The sequence below is a fragment of the Melospiza georgiana genome, chromosome 27, assembly GCF_028018845.1.
Source record: "Melospiza georgiana isolate bMelGeo1 chromosome 27, bMelGeo1.pri, whole genome shotgun sequence".
NCBI classification, from domain to species: domain Eukaryota; kingdom Metazoa; phylum Chordata; class Aves; order Passeriformes; family Passerellidae; genus Melospiza; species Melospiza georgiana.
The window spans coordinates 843709-861332 of record NC_080456.1 but is presented as its reverse complement, the minus strand read 5'-3'; the positions used below and the strand labels follow the sequence as shown (position 1 = coordinate 861332).

Genomic DNA, 17624 nt, shown 5'->3' with positions numbered 1-17624 from the left:
CTTGTCTGCAGCCACTGGGGCCCTGCAGCGTTTCAAACCCTTGACAGTCCCTTTTAAATATTAAGACAGGTATGATTGTAATTTAATAGGAGTTAATATGGCAGATCCTCCTCCCTGGTTGTGATCTTGGTGATCAGAAGCTCTGGGAATGCAAGGCACGAGGGGTTGGTCACTTGTATCCTGGGCCTTCCAGGAACAGGCAGAGGAATGCAAGGAACACAAAAACACTCCCAGGAGGCACTTTTCAAAGCCACCAGAATTGCATATTAAAATATATCCAGGTTTTATAGTGCCAAAAGAGGGAAAACAGCCCCTGCTCTGGCTTGGCTGGAGGCAGAGCCTATTAAATGGATCATTTGCCACTTCTCTCTCAAAAGTTGCCAATGAAATCATTGCCCTGAATCTCTGATCAGCTTCCCACGATCCAATAATCCCTTCTGGCCTTTACAGCCTATGGATTTATTCCATACAGTGTGAATTTATTCAGCTGACTGGAAGAGGTAGGGACAACTCTGGTGTCATGAAAGGGTGTTAAACCCCAAACAGGCCTTTCCTGGCCTTTCAGCCAGAATAGGGATCTGTGCACATCCACAGCTTGACTGACCAAGCAAAGAAGCAATGGAGATCTAGGTGGAACAGAGACATCTTGCTCCCACTGTCTGGGGTGATTTCTTCTGCTCATCCGACCTGGCAGCAGCAAACAATTCTTGTGACTCTTCCTTCCCTAAGACCTGAATTCCTTGACTCTGTTAGAGATATTATAGATCCTCATGCTCAGATGGAACAGGGGCACCCATCCATGAGCCCAGCTCTCCTCCCTACCTGGATGTGGCAGGCAGTTTTATTTCACCTTCCCTTTTAACCTGCTAAGGATGTATCCCTGGGGACAGACCTCTGGCATGGGAACAGGTCTGATCCCTGGGAAGTGAGGGTGAGGAATTAGGGATGGGATTCCCTGGAATTCCATCTGAATCAGTGATGTGGAAGGGGTGGAAACAGCCTCAAATTTCATCAAGGAAGGTTTAGATTGGATATTAGGAGACATTTCTTGACTAAAACGTGGATCAGACATTTAAACAGGACAGTGGTGGAGTTCCCATCCCTGGAGGAATTTAAAAGATGTGTGGATGCGACACTTGGGGATCTGGATTAGTGGTGGCCTTGGAAGTGCAGTGGTAAAAGTTGTACTCAATGATTTTAGAGAGTTTTTCCAACCTAATTGATTCTGTGATTCTATAACTTGCTGACCTTCATTCTGGGCTACCCCCTCTGCCATAACCAACCACTCAGGGATGGCTGGAATGTCTCTTGGCTCTTTCCTTGGGATTTGTTTTGGAGTATCTGGGTCTGTGTGCTGAGCCCACGACTGACTGATGATGGAAGTGCTCCTGGCAGGGAGTTGGTCCATGCAGCCACATCCACTGGGGCAGGGAAAGTGCAGTGATTCTGCCAAGCCAAGCAAGGGCTGAGCAGCTGCTCACTCCCTCCTCCATTCCCCATCCCTTTGATAAAGCTTTCCCAGATTTCTGCTGCTTTTCCTGCTCTTTGCCAGGCACCAAAGCAATGCTGAGCCACGAGGGAGCTGGTTCAAGTGTCTGAGCAAACTTCCAAGCCATTTCCAGCAGGACATGGGGCACGTGCTCTTACAGAACTTGACTCCCCCATGGGAGCTGAGGCATGTCATGAATAAATCTGGTGAGATGCCAGCAGGTCCCCAAATGGTGCAGACAAGGCTCAAAGGGTAAAGAGCAGCAAAGCTCTGTGGAGTTTGAATTTCTCCCCAGGTTTGTTCAAACAAACTGTGGGAATGTGTCTCCGTGGGAGGAATGCCTCCAAGCTGCACAGTGTAAGGCAGAGCACAGATGATGCACATTGTGATGTTCTCTTTCTCTCTCACAGCTCCTTGATATCAGGTGAAATCTTTCTGTATCTACAAAATTCTGCCACTTTTTTTTTTTCCCCCAAGGCCAGCAGCCAAAACACCCCAAACCTGTACCTGGGCAGGTATGAACCTTGGAGACACCAAAGGCACTTGGGCTCTTCATCCACTTATTTTCCTAAAGCTGGGTGGGAAATGCCTATCCTATGGAGAAGAGTGGAGGAACCAGACCAGGGAGCTTTTCCCTGTTGTTGTCCCTTTGTTTTCCCTGGGCAAAGCCAGGGGGAAGCCAGGACTGCCTCCCACCAGGTGTGTTCCAGCCCCAATGCCTTCAAAGAAAACCTTGTTAAGAAGCAGTTGAGTTTGGATTAATATTTGATGAGCGACAGCGAGCTGCTGTTCAGAGATAAAACAGTATTTACTGAGCAAGGGCTTTCCTGCCTTCCTGAGCCAACAAACAAACAGTGCTCAGGGGGAAGCACGAGGAGGTGAGCACAGGGCATGCTGTGGGATGGCTCTGAGCTTGGGATGGCTGTGGGATGGCTCTGAGCTTGGGATGGCTGTGGGATGGCTCTCAGCAGGAGTGGGGGCATGGTGGGGCTGCCACTCACAGAGCTGCATTCAGGCAGCAGCAGGGGTGGGTGGAATCTGCTTGGACTGCACTTGCTGTGATCCCAGTCTGGCCGTGGGATGGGAAGAAGTGGGGCAGCACCATCCCTTGGGTGGCTGACAAACAAATGTCCCCTGGCTCCTCCTGACCTCTGCTCCTGCTGTAGCACCTGCTGGACTTCTGCAACATCCCTCAGCTATGAAGAGCTGCTCACAACTGCTGTGCTCAACACCTTGCAGCAGCTGGGAGGGCTATCTCCCTCTTCCCAGCTATGTCTGTGTGTCTGTCTGTCAGTCCCACACTTTCCTTTGAAAGTGCAGTGGTCCCAGAGCTGCAGCTGGTGCTGGAGGGTGGCTGCACATGTCTCCCTCTGCCACCAAAGATAACATTATTTGCAAAGGTCTCTGCCAGCCCTGGGGGTGAGAGCTCTGTGTGGATGCACAGAATGAGATTGGTATCACTGCCCTCCCTGCCTGCACCAGCTCCCCATCGCTCCACAGAAATAATCATCAGCTCAGGAGCCCGAAATGCTCAGGGACTCTGCCTCCTGCAATATTAAACCTTCCCATTTTCTTCTGCCACTTTAAAGATTCTCTTTCTCACTGCGAGTGATAAATAATAACAGCAAGAAAACACCCCACAGACACACAACAGACATCAAAAGCCGCGAGAAGATTGGCAAATAGAGAGATCTGAAGGGAGTAAAGAGGAGGCCTGGTTGGGAGTCGGTTCACGTCGCCCTGACTTCTGCTGCTTCCCATTAATTTCACCCGCCATCGCAGGTACAGAACAACGGCGACAGCTAATTACTCTCCCTTTCCCCTTCCTGCCCGTGTGCCAGCAAATGGGCTGGCAGGGGCTGGCAGTGCCTCAGGGGAGGGGAGAGAAAAGGTTAATGTGGTCCCCTGCCACCCTTGGGACACCAGGGAGCCTCTTTGGGCTTCCAGCCCTATGTTCATGGTGCTAAAGCAGATGGGGACACATCCAGGGAAGCGCTGCTGAGGAGCTCAGGGCCCCTTTGAGCCTTTTCCAAGTGGAGGATGCTGCACTGGCAACACCCAGGGAGGTTTTAGTGGGCTGAGCTGCTCCTCAGCTCCAAAGGGAACCTGACAGAGGTGGGATGAACCTGACAGAGGTGGGATAAACCCAGGCCAGATGGGTTTATCCCACCTTAGGGGCTTATGGGTATAAGACCCTACAGAAGCTGTAGGATGTGTCTGTGCAAAGCTTGCTGTATATGGAAGGGGGGAAAACATCCAAAGAGCAAACCCCTGCTGCCAGAGGGTTAATTCACCCTGTGCCAGAACCCCCTGCTCAGGATCACTGTGACACCTCACCAGCCTCTGCCCTCCCCTTGCTTTTAGTGCCACTGGCCTGTTCTGTGTCCAAAGTGAGTGACAGCCCAAGTGACACCGCGGGCACACAAACCTCCCTGGGGAAATGCTGATCCTCAGCAGGAAACTGCTGCCAGCAAGGGAAAGGGGCTGGCATTTCAGCTCCAGCCTCCTCAGCTGGGGAAGGAGCAGAGGAGCTGTGCCTCCAGCCCTGCCCCAGCCCTGCCTGCCTCCCAACATCAGGAGATGCCAGCAGGTTTTAGAGAAGAGGGGTTCTTGCTTGGAAAATGCCACTGAGGCCAAAGATTTTGTGAAAATCTGTCAGTTTTGAGAAAATGCCATTACCCCTCTGCCTTCAGAAGAGAAGACAAGGTGCAGGCTGTAACTTTCCACTCTGGCTCTGGGAGTGGATTGCTCGGAGGTCTCTTTTCCAACCAAGTTTTTCTTGCATTAAAATCGACCTGTGTGTGATTATATAAGCGAGAATGAAGAAAACTTCCTAAGGAAAAAGCAGCTCAATTTAATCAAAACTACGTTCTCTATAGGGGCAGAGGGGCCTTTTCATCTCTTGGGAAATTGTGTTGAATTTTGTTTCTTTTCCCTTGCCCTCCTAACTAAGAGAATAGGAGGTCTGGGCTTAAAATCTTGGGTCAGCAGGACCACAGAGGTGGTTTAGTGGCTTCATCCTGACAAAGAGCCCAGTTCATGGATGCTTCCCAAGGGAACATCTATGGGTGGGATACTGGACCTCATGTGCTTTTCCCAGGAAAAAAACCCAGGATGCAACCCCAATGCAAAACCTTTGGCTCCTCAAAAACTCCAGCAAGATGAAGCTTGCTGCTGTGTTGGTGGCAGGGATGGCCCTGCAAAGCTGGCTGTAGATTTATGGCCACAAAAGGGGATTTAGGTTGTTTAAACATTCTTCCTTTCTGTTCAGAGTTATTTACTGACAAACATATTGAGGGGGGGGGGGATTAAAAATAAATATTGTCTGAAGATCTGGGATCTCTGTCCAAGCATGAGGGAAGCCAGAGGAGAGACATCAGAGTGGTCCTTGCCCAAGGAGGGGAAAAATAATCATGTTTCCTGTTGATTTTTTAAGGCAGAATTAAGTTCATTTTCACCAGTGGTGGGGTCCTGGGGATGGCACCAAGCTCATGTTCTCCTTCTCAAACCTCCAGATGTCCCAGGCCTGGAGTGTTACAGTTCCCATCCTTCTCTCCTGGCCAGTGTCAAGGTGCAGGGGGCTCCTTGTTTGGCTGACCCACTCCAGAGGGCTCCAAGCTTGAGTGCTGGAACATCTGCCAATTTTACATAGTGAAGAGCTTTGGGATCTTGTGGAAGGGAAACAAATCCCCCCTTCATCAATCAGAGCCTTTAAGCAGAAGGAAGCCCCAGCGAGCACTGCTGAGTCCTGTTTGCTTGTCACAGTGGTAGGGAAAAAGCCCTGTGTGAAGTTTACATGCTAAGTGAACTCAAGAAATGAAAAATCCAAAGTGATTGAATTTGTCATGCCTCTTTTTTTCCCTGCCCCGAACCTTTTTTATGGGAAAGCATAGCCTGAAAAAACATGCAATTAGTTTTAAGAGTAAAGTCCATCATTAAATGAATCCCAAAGCCATTTGAAGCAAAGTAGAATCATGGAGGCTCAGGGGACAGGAAGGGTGACAAGACCTGTGGCCTCAGGATGGGTGAGAAGGGAGGAAGAGGGCAGAGGGGGGACAGCAAAAACCTGTTCTACCGAGATGGCAGCAAAGATGGGAGAGGAGTGTTGGATCCACCTCTGCTTGGTGGAGAAAATCAGCTCAGCTTGGCTTGGGCATGGATCCCCAGGGTGGAAACAGCCAAGGGAAATCACAGAATGCCAAAATGGTTTGGGCTGGAGGGGCCTTAAAGCTCTTCTTGTTCCCACCCTGCCATGGCAGGGACACCTTCCACTGTCCCAGGCTGCTCCCAGCCCTGCCCAGCCTGGCCTGGGCACTGCCAGGGATCCAGGGGCAGCCACAGCTGCTCTGGGCACCCTGTGCCAGGGCCTGCCCACCCTCACAGGGAACAATTCCCAATTCCCAATATCCCATCCAGCCCTGCCCTCTGGCAGTGGGAGCCATTCCTCTTTTCATTAGTCCCTGTCCAAGGAAGTGGAAACCCTGGACTGGAGCCTTCCAGGCTGCTCCAGTGCACAAGGGATCAGCCCAGCTGGGATCAGAGATGATGTGGAAGGTCCCTTTGTTGGGTTTTGCCAGGGTTTTGCCCATGTCTGTTTCCTTGACCAGAGATGGTTGTTTTGCCTTGTACCAGAATCAGTCCTGGGGTAAGAACCACGTGGGTCCTTCACCCAGCCTGCCATGCACTTTGTTTTCCTTCTAGCTGTAAATATGAAACCAGGGCTATTTGTATCTTTGACATTAATTGACTTCTTGAATTAATAACTCTTCTGTGTAACCAGGAACACAATTACAGCTTTGTTGTGCTGGTATCCAGCTGGAAGGGATAGTTCCTACCCAGAAACTTGATTGTACTAATTAAGCTGCACAATCCTAACAGGAGGAGGGTCATGGTACCTGTCCCCGGAGGTGCCTCCTGTTATTATCCATGGATGGTTCTGCAGAGGAAGGATGGATGGTGAGCCTGTGTGTGCATGCTCAGCCCTTCCAGGCAGGAGGGGTGAGTGGCTGATGGATGAGGCAGGACAGGGCTGTACCTGCTACACAAAGCTCTTTTCTCCCAAAGTGTGCTGACAGCCTGTCCTGCTTCCCAGAGCCATATTTTGTCTGCTTAGACAAAAAAAACCTGTGATAGGAGGGGTGTTTGCTGATGCAGGAGACCTCACACCTGTGGGAACCCAGAACATCCCTCTGGCTGTCCAGGACGGCCAAGACCCTGCCAGGGGGCTCAGAGACCCTGGCACGGAGCCCAAAACACCTGTGGGTTTGATTATGACCCATGGAGCAAATTACCAACCTTAGATGAAGATCAGCAAGCCACGACAAATTAAGTACAATGATAATGAATTTATCACAAGGTGGAAAAGTAGATTTCCAGATGGGTCACCTGGACAGGAAGGCGAGATGCTCTCAGCAGAGGGCTGCACTGAGGGGTGCCAGCTCACCTGTACTGGGTGACAGCAGGGTTGGCCTTGGCAGAGCAGTGGAACTTCACAGTGTTGTCCTCCAGCACCGGCTGCGGCTCCACGGACAGGTTCACCAGGGGAGGGTCTGCAAAGAGAGACAGCCCATGAGACACCCAGGACAGCTGGGACACCCCCTGCCCACTGCCTGCCAGCTCCTCAGGCTGTCAGAAACCCGGCAAAAGCACTCAGACTCCCTGGAGCTGTGATATCACAGAATCCCAGAGTGGGTTGGATTGGAAGGGACCTTAAAGATCACCCAGTTCCATCCCTACTGTGACCGTGTTCACAGGGGTCTGAGGGTGAGGGGAGAGATGAGGATCTGACTCCATGTTTCAGAAGGCTGATTTATTATTTTATGATATATATTACATTAAAACTATACTAAAAGAATAGAAGAAAGCATTTCATCAGAAGTCTAGCTAAGAATAGAATAGGAAAGAATGATAACAAAGGCTTGTGGCTCGGCTCTCTGTCCAAGCCAGCTGACTGTGATTGGTCATTAATCAGAAACAACCACATGAGACCAATCAGAGATGCACCTGTTGCATTCCACAGCAGCAGATAACCATTGTTTACATTTTGTTCCTGAGGCCTCTCAGGAGGAAAAATTCTAAGGAAAGGATTTTCCATAAAAGATGTCCGTGACACCCTACCATGGGCAGCGACACCTTCCACTAAACCAAGCTGCTTCAAGTCTTGCCCAGCCGGGCTTCGAACACTTCCAGCTTCTCTGGAAAACCTTTTCAGGGCCTCATCACCCTCACAGGGGAGAATTTCTTCCTGAGATCTCATCTAACCCTGTCCTCTGGCAGCCGGAGCCATTTTTCAGTTTAAAGCCATATAAGGTTTGTCAGACAAGCTGATGCCACGAACACTGCTCTTCTCTTGAAGGGCTTCAGCAAATAAGACAGGAAGAAGAGCCACAGACACCATTTGATGTAACATTTCACTTGGAAAATGTGACTGCTGGCTCTGATTCTCATTTAAGGACATAAACTCGCCTGCTTTGAGACACTCCAGTTTAATATCTTGCTGTATAACAATGATTTTTTGTCTATCCTCTAACTTTAAAGTGGCATTTCTGCTCCTTCATCAGCCTAATCATCTCTGCCAAGGCCTTACTGGTGTCACAGGCTCTCCAGTCTTCCAGCTGCTCCTCAGTTTCTCTCCTCCTTTTTACATGAGAAGCATCTAAATGCTTTAGCAGCAAATAAAATTTAGGAAAGAACCAATAAAAGCAAGCAGGAAATGGGTGAAATATTCAGATGCAGAATATCCAGAGTTGTGTAATTTTTTCTGATGACTGAGGCCTTCAGCTTTAGGTTTTAAGCATTTAAGCTTTAGGTTTTAAGGTCTCCAGGCACCAACAAAACCCTCCACAAGGCCATTTCTTTCTGCTTTTTGCCCCCAAATAAGGTCCCGTGCTTAAAACCTAAAACTGAAGGCCTCAGTCATCACAAAAAATTAAAACAGCTCTGGATATTCTGCATCTGAACATTTCACCCATTTCCTGCTTGCTTTTATCGGTTCTTTCCTAAATTTTGCTGTGGGGCCACGGCTCCAGCCATGCCCAAGGGGTGTCCTGGTTTTCCAGGGATGGTTTTTCCCTGCTGGTCTCTCCCTCCAGCACCCTCAGGTCAGGTCCTGCTGGAGTGACCTGCTCGGTGCCTTTGCTGGAGGGTGTGGGCTCCAACTGGGCAAACTGGTGTGGGGACTGCCTGCACAGCAAGGCTGGGTTATTCCAGCCCTGCGAGGAGCCAGGACAGCTCGGGGACACAGCAGAGGGTCGGAGGTGGCCTGGGCAGTGACCTGGGCTGGGCAGGAGGGGAGAAGCAAAGGCAGAGTCCCGGCAGAGCTCCAGAGCCTCCTTCTCCTCCGCCCCGCGGTATTTACCCAGCCGGAGCCTGGCTTTGTTGTGAGCAAAGCCACCTGCCTTCCTGATGGGAAATTATGACGGGGAAATTATAGGTATTTTCAATTTACCCTAATTTCATTTTAAAATGTGCAATTCAAATGACAATAAAGATGGGCGCAGTTGGGAATATAAATGAGCTTCCCTGACACAGCAGCCCAGAGATGTATAGCGGGCTCCTAATTCATTCCCAGGCATCCTGACACTTCCCTATTGTTAGACAACAACAGCTAATCACCTTCCTTTGTTAAGTATGAATCACACTTCTCTTTAGTAGCTTCCCCATTGTTTGATGGGTTAGGAGCTGTGCCTACGATTTACAGAGAGGAACCTCTTTGTATTAAAATGAGCCCGGCTCCCTCCTGCACTCAAAATAATAAAAAAAAAAATAAATTAAAAAGACAAAAAAAAAAAAAAAAAAAAAAAGAAGAAAAGGAAATGAATTAAAGTCTTTGATCTCTCCTTTCAGAAATGGTATTGGGCTTTCGAGTATTGTGGGTGCTGAGATAGCGTGGGTTGCCTGTGCCACTGTGTTTCAGGGCATTTTAAAGGGAAAAAAGACACAAATTGTAACTCATCAGGATGTAATTCCACTCAGTTACAATTATAATTCCTGCCTGGCTTCTTGTAATGAATTTGAATGATGGAACGAGATAGAGCCAGCCCACAGGCAGCAGAAGGAGGGGTGTGAGTGCTGGTGCAGGTGCTGTGGGGACGGGCACTGGGACAGGTACCAGGGCCAGCATCACTCCTCAGCAGCCCTGCAGCTCGGGAGGCACCTTGGCAAACCCCTCAGCTCCCCCTGAGCACCTTGGCAAACCCTCAGCTCCCACTGAGCACCTGAGGAATGGCTGCAGGCTGAGCTCCATGGGCTGCAGGTGCTGTGCTGGCCCTTGCCCTGCCGGTGCAGATCCCTCTCTGCGCTCCTCTCCCTCTGGACAAGCCCTTCACTAAGGCTGAGGTGCCACTTCAGCCTGGGCTTTCCACTCCCCAGTGGGAAGCACAAAAGGGAATCAAACACTGCAAAGCTCCAAGGATAAACCCAGCAGGAGACCCTCCAGCACAGCGATGTGCCCCTCATCACCCTCCACTTTCCTTCTCCTCCTCCCACCTCCTGCAGAAACATACAGATGCAGCCAAATCCCTTCTTGCCATGACAAAAAAAGGTGTAAAAATGAGCATCTACACATGTGTGTGCAGAGGCTTGGAGCAATGGCTTTGGATAAGCAATAACCCTGCTCCTCCCCATCCCAGCACGCTGGGTGTGCATTTCCATGGAGCCACTGGGCTCCTGCGGTATAAATAGTTTATGGCATATCAAACTATTAAACATGATTTTAATCCCAGTTGTGATGTTCGACGCATAACTCACAGGAGGCTGACTTTGATGTGGCTGGTGGAACGGAAATCACATTGAACAGATGTTCCAGCTGGAGCTGCTTAGTGTTTCCATTACAGAGCCTGCACTGGGGTTTTTTCAGCTCTTTCTGCCAACCCCCCATTTTTTTATATATTTGGGAGGGAGGGTTTTATGACTCAGCTCCTTCATTGCTGCTATCATGGTCAGGCATGAGGTTGATGGGACCCCAACTTCAATTTTCCATCAGCTGAAAGAGGATAATCTCTCCCACCACACACACACCCTTGCTGGGGATAACCTCCATCCTGGTGTTTCTCTGCTGCCTGTGAGCATTGCTGATGCTCTTTTGAGTTGCAGAAGAAAATGAAAGAAAGCGGTAGGAGTGATTTACCAGGCTGCTGCTGCTTCCTGGGAAGTATTATTTTTGGTTCCCTTGGATTTTTTTGCAAGGCCACCTCTCAAGCCATGCAGCTGGGTGATGTTTGCTATGGTGTGAATTCAACCTGCACTGCTGGAGCTGGAGGGGTCCAGGGGGATGCTGCAGCTCATGCCAGGCTGGGAAGAGCTCCCCAGCCAACAGCTGCTGCTTGCTTTTCCTTATTCCTCCAGAAACCACATCTTTCTCTCCCTGAGGTGCTGCTTCTCTGCTAGAAATTGGAAGAAGACCCATGAGCAGGACTTCCCAGAATAATTTTTTCCCTAATTCCCTAGGGAAAAAATGAGTGGTCCAGATAATTTTTGCTTTTTTTCACTTTTAGCTCTTTGCAAAGTGAATGTCTACAAGGCTGGGAGTGAGACCTCATGAGCTAAAGCTGGGTTAATAGTTTCACTTGATGATCTTAGAGGTCTTTCCCAACCTTAACAATGCCATGATTCAGTTACTAGATGCAGCTAGAGCAGGCTTTTGCATCCAGGTCAAAATCCACTCCACCTCAGCTTGGTTAATCCATCTTAGTATTTTTCTCTCCCATCACCCATCCAGCTTTGGAAAATTGATATCCTCATTAGCCACCATTAAGAACAACATACTTTTAATAGCTGGGTAGAATATTACTGTTATTATATTCACAGCATGGAGAATTTAATAGCTCAGAGTGGAAATTGGTGTTCTTTATTGGGTTTTTCTCTTTCCCAAGCAGATTCCATGCGGCTTGGGGATTCAGCTCACGTCTCCAGCCCACACTGTACTGCCCTGGTGTAATGATGTCTCTGCTCCATGTTGTTTGTGTGAGTGTGTCTCCAGCTATTGTAGCTGTTTGCTGGCTGTGAAATAACCCAAGCTATTATCTCATTTTATCTGCCCAGTTCTGTCAGGACACGCAGGCAGCAACCCAAGAGCCTGGTAATCTTCCGGCAGCAAAAGCTGGAAGTCTTAAATGCTGAATTTTCTGCTGTGCTCGAGTTTGTTCAGTTGAGTTTGCCAGTTTTAATTGGTCTCTGGAAAGCAGCTGGCATGCTAATATTGAACATCCTGCTTTTGCAAGTCGTGGGTAAATACAGCTGCAGAAACTGGGTGTGTGAATGGAGCGTGGCTGGAAGGGGTTGGGAGGAGCCCAAGAGCAATGGCTGCTGCAGAGGAGAGAAGAGGCCTGTGAAATGTGAATTTTGGAAGATGGCAGATTTTGCTTTGTGGATTTACAGTAAGGGTGAATGATACAGTTCTGACCACAGCCCTGTCCTCTGAGGTGGTGACTGGCTCTGTGTCATGGGAAGGACACTGTCCTGATCAGGTGTCTCACAAAAAATGTATCACTGAACTGCCTGTAAGTCTGGAAACTCGAGATTCTGCACCAGAAATCCTAACAGGACTTATCTCTGCTACTGGCCATGCCCAGAGGTGTTGCTTGCTCACCCAAAACCTTTGTGATCCATCCCTGCTCCAAAGACCCCTGAGGGCCTGGGTCAGGGCAGAACTGGGCCACCCAGAGCATGGCAGCTGGTGCTGCTTTGCTCAGATGCATGGACACACTGGAAGCAGGATATCTCTGTAGTGTGGGTGCTCCTCAGGGAGCTCAGGGGTCATTAAATCTCCTGGCTGTGACTTCACTCTGTGATACTCCAGTGTCCCAGATTGCAAGGCAAGATGTATTCTATTTGCCATCTGTAGGGCAGTTATATTCTGTTATGTGGGCTGTTTTCCTTATCTTTTCCACACCCACTCCTCCCTCTGGGGAGACACCTGCTGATAACAGCTATTGAATGTCACTGCATGGCTGATAAGAATATAGCATCCCATTGGGAGATGTGAGCCGAGAGGGAGGAGCCAAGCATTGCTACCTGGATATAATCTGGAGATTCTGGAACACCAGCAAGGCTTCTGCACTGGATTCCCCAGAGGAACAGCAGCTGCCTCTTCCCCTGGATCTTCAGAGGCAGAGACTGCACCTTTCTCCAGGATCCCTGCTCCAGCAGAACCAGCCCTGACACTGCAGGAGGGCTGAGCCACAATTCCAATGGCACTGCTGCCAACACCCTGAGCCACAGGGTGTCAGGTTGGGTTCTGACTCTGTCAGCGTTGTTTTGGTTTACTGCATTGTTTATTTTATCCTTTTATTTTCTTTCCCATTAAAGAACTGTTATTTCTTGCTCCCATATTTTTTGCCTGAGAGCCCCTTAATTTAAAATTTATAGCAATTCTGAGGGGTGTGGACGGTTTACATTCTCCATTTCAGGGGAGGCTCCTGTCTTCCTTAGCAGGCTCCTGTCTTTCCAAACCATGAAATCCAGTATCCCAGTAAAGATAAACCCCCAGTTGCATCATGCTGCTCCTGCCTGGAGTCAGAGCCCTGGCTGGAGAGGGCAGAGAGGCCAGGGTGTCCCAGCAGCCAGGGGTGGTGAGACAGAGTAAAGATCCATTCTGAATTAGGTGAAGTGTCTAAGAAAGGTGAAAAGTCTGTGAGGCCAAAGTTGAAGGAAAAACTCGCATGCCAAGACAGCAAGGAGACAGAGAAAGAAAAACAGAAAAGACCACAAGGTCGATTTGGCCCCGACTTAGAAATTCCTTTGATAAAGAACTGGTGCTGAATATGTAAGAACTTATTGTGAAACTGTATGCATATACATTTGGAAGAGGGATAAAAGAAGACCCGAGGTCTTCAGAGGTATGCATGCCTTGTTGGGGGACTTGCGTCCGGCGCGCGTCGTAATAAAAGCATAGCGGGCTTTACAACTTTTATAAAGTTGTGAGGTTTCTTCTTTTCTCCGCAAAACAGTGGCTCAGCCAGCTGTGTACTCACGCTGGATGTCAATGGTGACAGAGGTCTCCTTCCCGCTGGGGATGGCTTTGTTGGTGGCTCGGCACACGATGCTCTCCCCGTTCTCGATGTCGGACGGCGCGATGAACAGAGTGCTCATGATGCTCTCCCTCTTGCCGTCACGGAGGAGTGTCTGCCAGGGGAAACAGGGAGGAGGAAAGTGCTGGAAATGAATTTGTAGCAAACCCTCAAAGCCTGACAGAAGGCTCACATCTGTATGCAAACCTTGAGATAAAAAATGTTGACTTAGAAATGCCATGGACTAGGACAGATATTGTTGAGAGAGAAATGGAATTAGAAACAAGTTTCAAAGGGTGGCCTTGCAAATAAAACTAGATACTGTGGAGAAATAGAACCATGAAAGATGCACTGTAATGGGGCCCACGAGGGGTAATTTTAGATGATTTGCCTTAAGGCATTTACAGCATGGTGTGGTTAAAGCTGATAGGCTAAGAAACGCTTATAGTGTTTTGTAATTGGGAAATAGTCGGCTTCTGATTGTGATGGTGAGAATTATAACATCTATATTGTTTCACCCTTCACATGAGACTGAAAATGGAATAAAAGTTTTTAAAACGCCTCTCAGTTGCCCCATCTCTGGGTCAGAAAAGGGCCTAATCTGACAGAAAGGACTTTCCTGCTGGAGAGGGGCCCTTTCCCCATCCCCAGGCTCAATAAGAGCTTCTCAGCCAAGCAGCTTCCTGCAATAACAATTCCTATGGCTGGAATCTGCCAAAAGCCTCAGGGGGAATAACAAAGACAAATTTCACTGCACTTCCCTGGGAATTGGGCACTTAACTTCCATCTGCTTCCCTGCAGCCCTGCTGTGCCTAGGCCAGGGAGGAAAGCTCCAGTGAGACACCTCACCCACCAGCCCAGCAAAGAGGGAGCCAGAGGCAAATGGCTTTGTGACCCTGCTGTCATCTTCTGCCAGGTGAGTGCACAAAGCTGCCTGGGCACTTCCCACAGCATTGAGGTGATGCCAGCTGCCAGCAGCACTGACAGACCCTGGCCATGGATGCTGTGGTCTGGCCCAGCCCATGGTAAATCATCACCTCTCAGGTGTTCACTGATGGGGGCCAGAGATCAAACCCTGGGGGTGTCTTAGGCTGGAAATGGGGCTGTGTGTTCTATTCACCATCTGTCTGAGCTGGGGCAGCTCTCTGCTGTTCACTGGGCAGTTTTCTTTATCCCTCCCACAGCCAATCCTCCCTCCAGGAGATCTCTGCTCTTCATGGGCCATTAATTATTAATTCTCTGCTGTCCATGGCCACTGAGTGTCCCTGCATGGCTGATCCAATCCCAGCATCCCATGGGGAGATGCTCCGCCCAGGGGAGGAGCCAAGCATTCCTCCCTGGATCCAATCTGAGCTTTGGGCCACCACAGCAGCCTTTGCCCCCTGCATTGCCAGAGGAGCAGCTTTGTGCTGCCCTGCATGGCCAGAGGGAGCCCAGGCCCATCTGCAGCAGCCCTGGAGCTGCAGAGGAAAACTCCCCACTTGTGCAGGATCCCTGCTGCAGCAGAGCCACAGCTGGCACTGCAGGAGGGCTGAGCCCCCCTGGGATGGGGCTGGGACACCACCCTGACACACAGGGAGACAGGGCCTGTTATGACTCTTGTCAGTGGTTTGTTTTGTATTACTGCATTTTTATTTCATTTTAATTTTCTTCCCTAATAAAGAACTTTTATTCCTACTCCCATATCTGTCCCTGAAAGCCCTTTAATTTACAAATTATAATAATTCAGAGGGAGGAGGTTTATATTTTCCATTTCAGTGGAGGCTCCTGCCTTCTTTAGCTGACACCTGTCTGTTCAAACCAAGACAGGTGGTTACCAGCTCTGCCTGCTCAGCCTTGGCACCGTGCTTCTTCCCTGGATTTATCTGAATTCAGCTGTGGTGCCCTGCTGTGCCTCTTTTGGGAGCACAGGAGCCTGGGAGAGCTTCCTTACCACCCCCTAATCCTCCTGCATGTTCTTACAGGAGGTCACGTCACCCCGTAACCCTGACTTTGATCAGCTGAGCCCTCAGAGCTCTCAAGATGTTGTGTGCTTTTCAGCCTTTGAATCATTCTCTGACCTCTGACCTCTCTCTGGTTTATCCACTGTGGATTTTTGACCCTGCCAGGCAGTTTTTCCTTCTAAATCTTTATCCTTCAAGTTTCTTCCTCGCAGTGTAAGACAGGGCTTTACTGGGAGATAACAGATGTCAGAAAGATGTGTGCATGTGGCACTTGGGGACATGGTTTAGTGGTGGCCTTGGCAGTGCTGAGGGAATGGTTGGACTTGATTTTGGAAAGTTTCTTCCTCACAGTGTAAGACAGGGCTTTACTGGGAGATAACAGATGTCAGAAAGATGTGTGCATGTGGCACTTGGGGACATGGTTTAGTGGTGGCCTTGGCAGTGCTGAGGGAATGGTTGGACTTGATTTTGGAGAGCTTTTCTGACCTTAATGATTCTTTGATTCCAAGACTAAAGCTTTCCCTGGGTCACTGTGGCACAGCCTTCTTGCACACAGGTTTGTGCCTCTCAAGCACAGGAGACAAGGAAGGATGCTGAGAAACTGTCACCACAATCAGCCCAGAATCCCAGAGTCAAGAGGGTTGGAAAAGCCCTCTGAGATTGACTCCATCCATTTACCCAGCACTGACAGCACTGACCCACTAAACCACGTCCCTCTCCACCACATCCACAGGGTTTTGGAACACTTCCAGGGATGGGGAATCCACCACCATGCTGAGAGCCCATTTCAATGGCTGAATATCTTTTCAGTAAAGAAATTTTGTCATAATCCAATCTAAACATTCCCTGGCACAATCTGAGGCCATTTCCTCTCCTCCTGTCCCTGTTCCCTGGGAGCTGAGCCCGACTCCCTGAATCCCCCTCCTGTCAGGGAGAGCAAGAAGGTTCCCCCTGAGCCTCTTTTTCTCCAGGCTGAGCCCCCACAGCTCCCTCAGACACTCGTGGTCCTCCAGCCCCTTCCCCAGCTCCATTCCCACCTCTGGACACAACTGTAGGATGCTGCCCTGTCCTTGCTTTATTGTCACCCCGTGTGCTCTTCCCTTGGGGAACAACACCCCACTTTGGTGCTGGGGTTGAGGTGAACCCAAAGTCTGTGCAAAACTTCCCCTATTTGAGGTTAACCTCCAAATCCTGCAGGATCTTGTAACACTCCCTGTCCCCTTCAGCAGGGATCAGAGGGATTTCAGTCAGCTGTGGCTGTTCTGTGCTGCCTGGCTGGGATTGCAGGGGGCTGCATATGGATCATTTGGCGGACTGGAAATTCAGAGTAACAAAGAAATTATCACTCAGTGTGAATGGTTTCAGGCAGTCAGTAACCCAAACAGGACTTCTTTTTTGGTTGGCTGGAATATCTGGATCAAAGGAAAGCTGGGTTGGGTTTCAGTTCTCTTGAAAAAGCAGAAAGAGGCAAATTGAGGAACTATTTTAAAGGGAGCTTGAAAAGGGAAACGTTTCTGAGACCCCAAACTTCCAAGTCAAAAAATGTCCCCTCCCAACCCATCCCTGCAAAATGCTTAAAATGCCATGGAGATCTCTGTGCTGTGGGAGATGGATGTGCAGCCTGGAAAACTCTGCTTTGGAAGGGTATTTTGTTGGAAATACTTTAAAGATGGGCATTCCCCCTTGTGGATCTGAAAGGGAGAGGGCTCAAAATGTGTCTCCTCAGGGCCTGGCAGCCCTGGAAGGGAAGGCTGGGGGTGAGGGGGATAAGCAGTGAACAACTGCACATCAATGGCCTGGATTTTAATTAATTCCACTCCATTTGAGAGAGAGAGAGAGAGAGAGAAAAAAAGAGGGGTCAGTTCTCCCTGGCTCTAATTAGTGCTGCCTTTCCTCTGCATGGCAGGCAGGGAGATGGGGCAGATTCCCCTGCTCACCCCTGGCTGCAGGGAAGCAGCTCAGCTCAGCAAGGAGGAGGAGGAGGAGGAGAGGGAGGAGGAAGGAAGGGTGTTCTGCCTCCTCTGCTCTCCCCAGCAAATCAGGGTATTGCTGGGATGAGGCTGGATGGAGGCTGCACAGTGGCAGCCCAGGATGAAATGTTTATTAAAGATATTTGGGAGCTCGAGGAATGGCTCTGACTGCCCACTTTGAAGTTTTGGCTGCAAACTGACCCATTTTAGGCTT

At 49.5% G+C, this 17624-nt stretch overlaps 1 protein-coding gene across 3 annotated transcripts in view; it reads right to left on the bottom strand.

Moving 5' to 3' along the window:
- KIRREL3 (kirre like nephrin family adhesion molecule 3) overlaps nt 1–17624 on the bottom strand; it is a 414805-nt gene that overhangs the window by 46037 nt on the left and 351144 nt on the right. For all 3 annotated transcript variants that reach the window (XM_058041431.1, XM_058041433.1, XM_058041434.1), the window contains 2 exons: nt 13462–13612; nt 6933–7038 (listed from right to left, as the gene is read on the bottom strand). In XM_058041431.1, coding sequence (XP_057897414.1) covers nt 6933–7038; nt 13462–13612 — 257 coding nt within the window. The remainder of the gene's footprint in view (nt 1–6932; nt 7039–13461; nt 13613–17624) is intronic.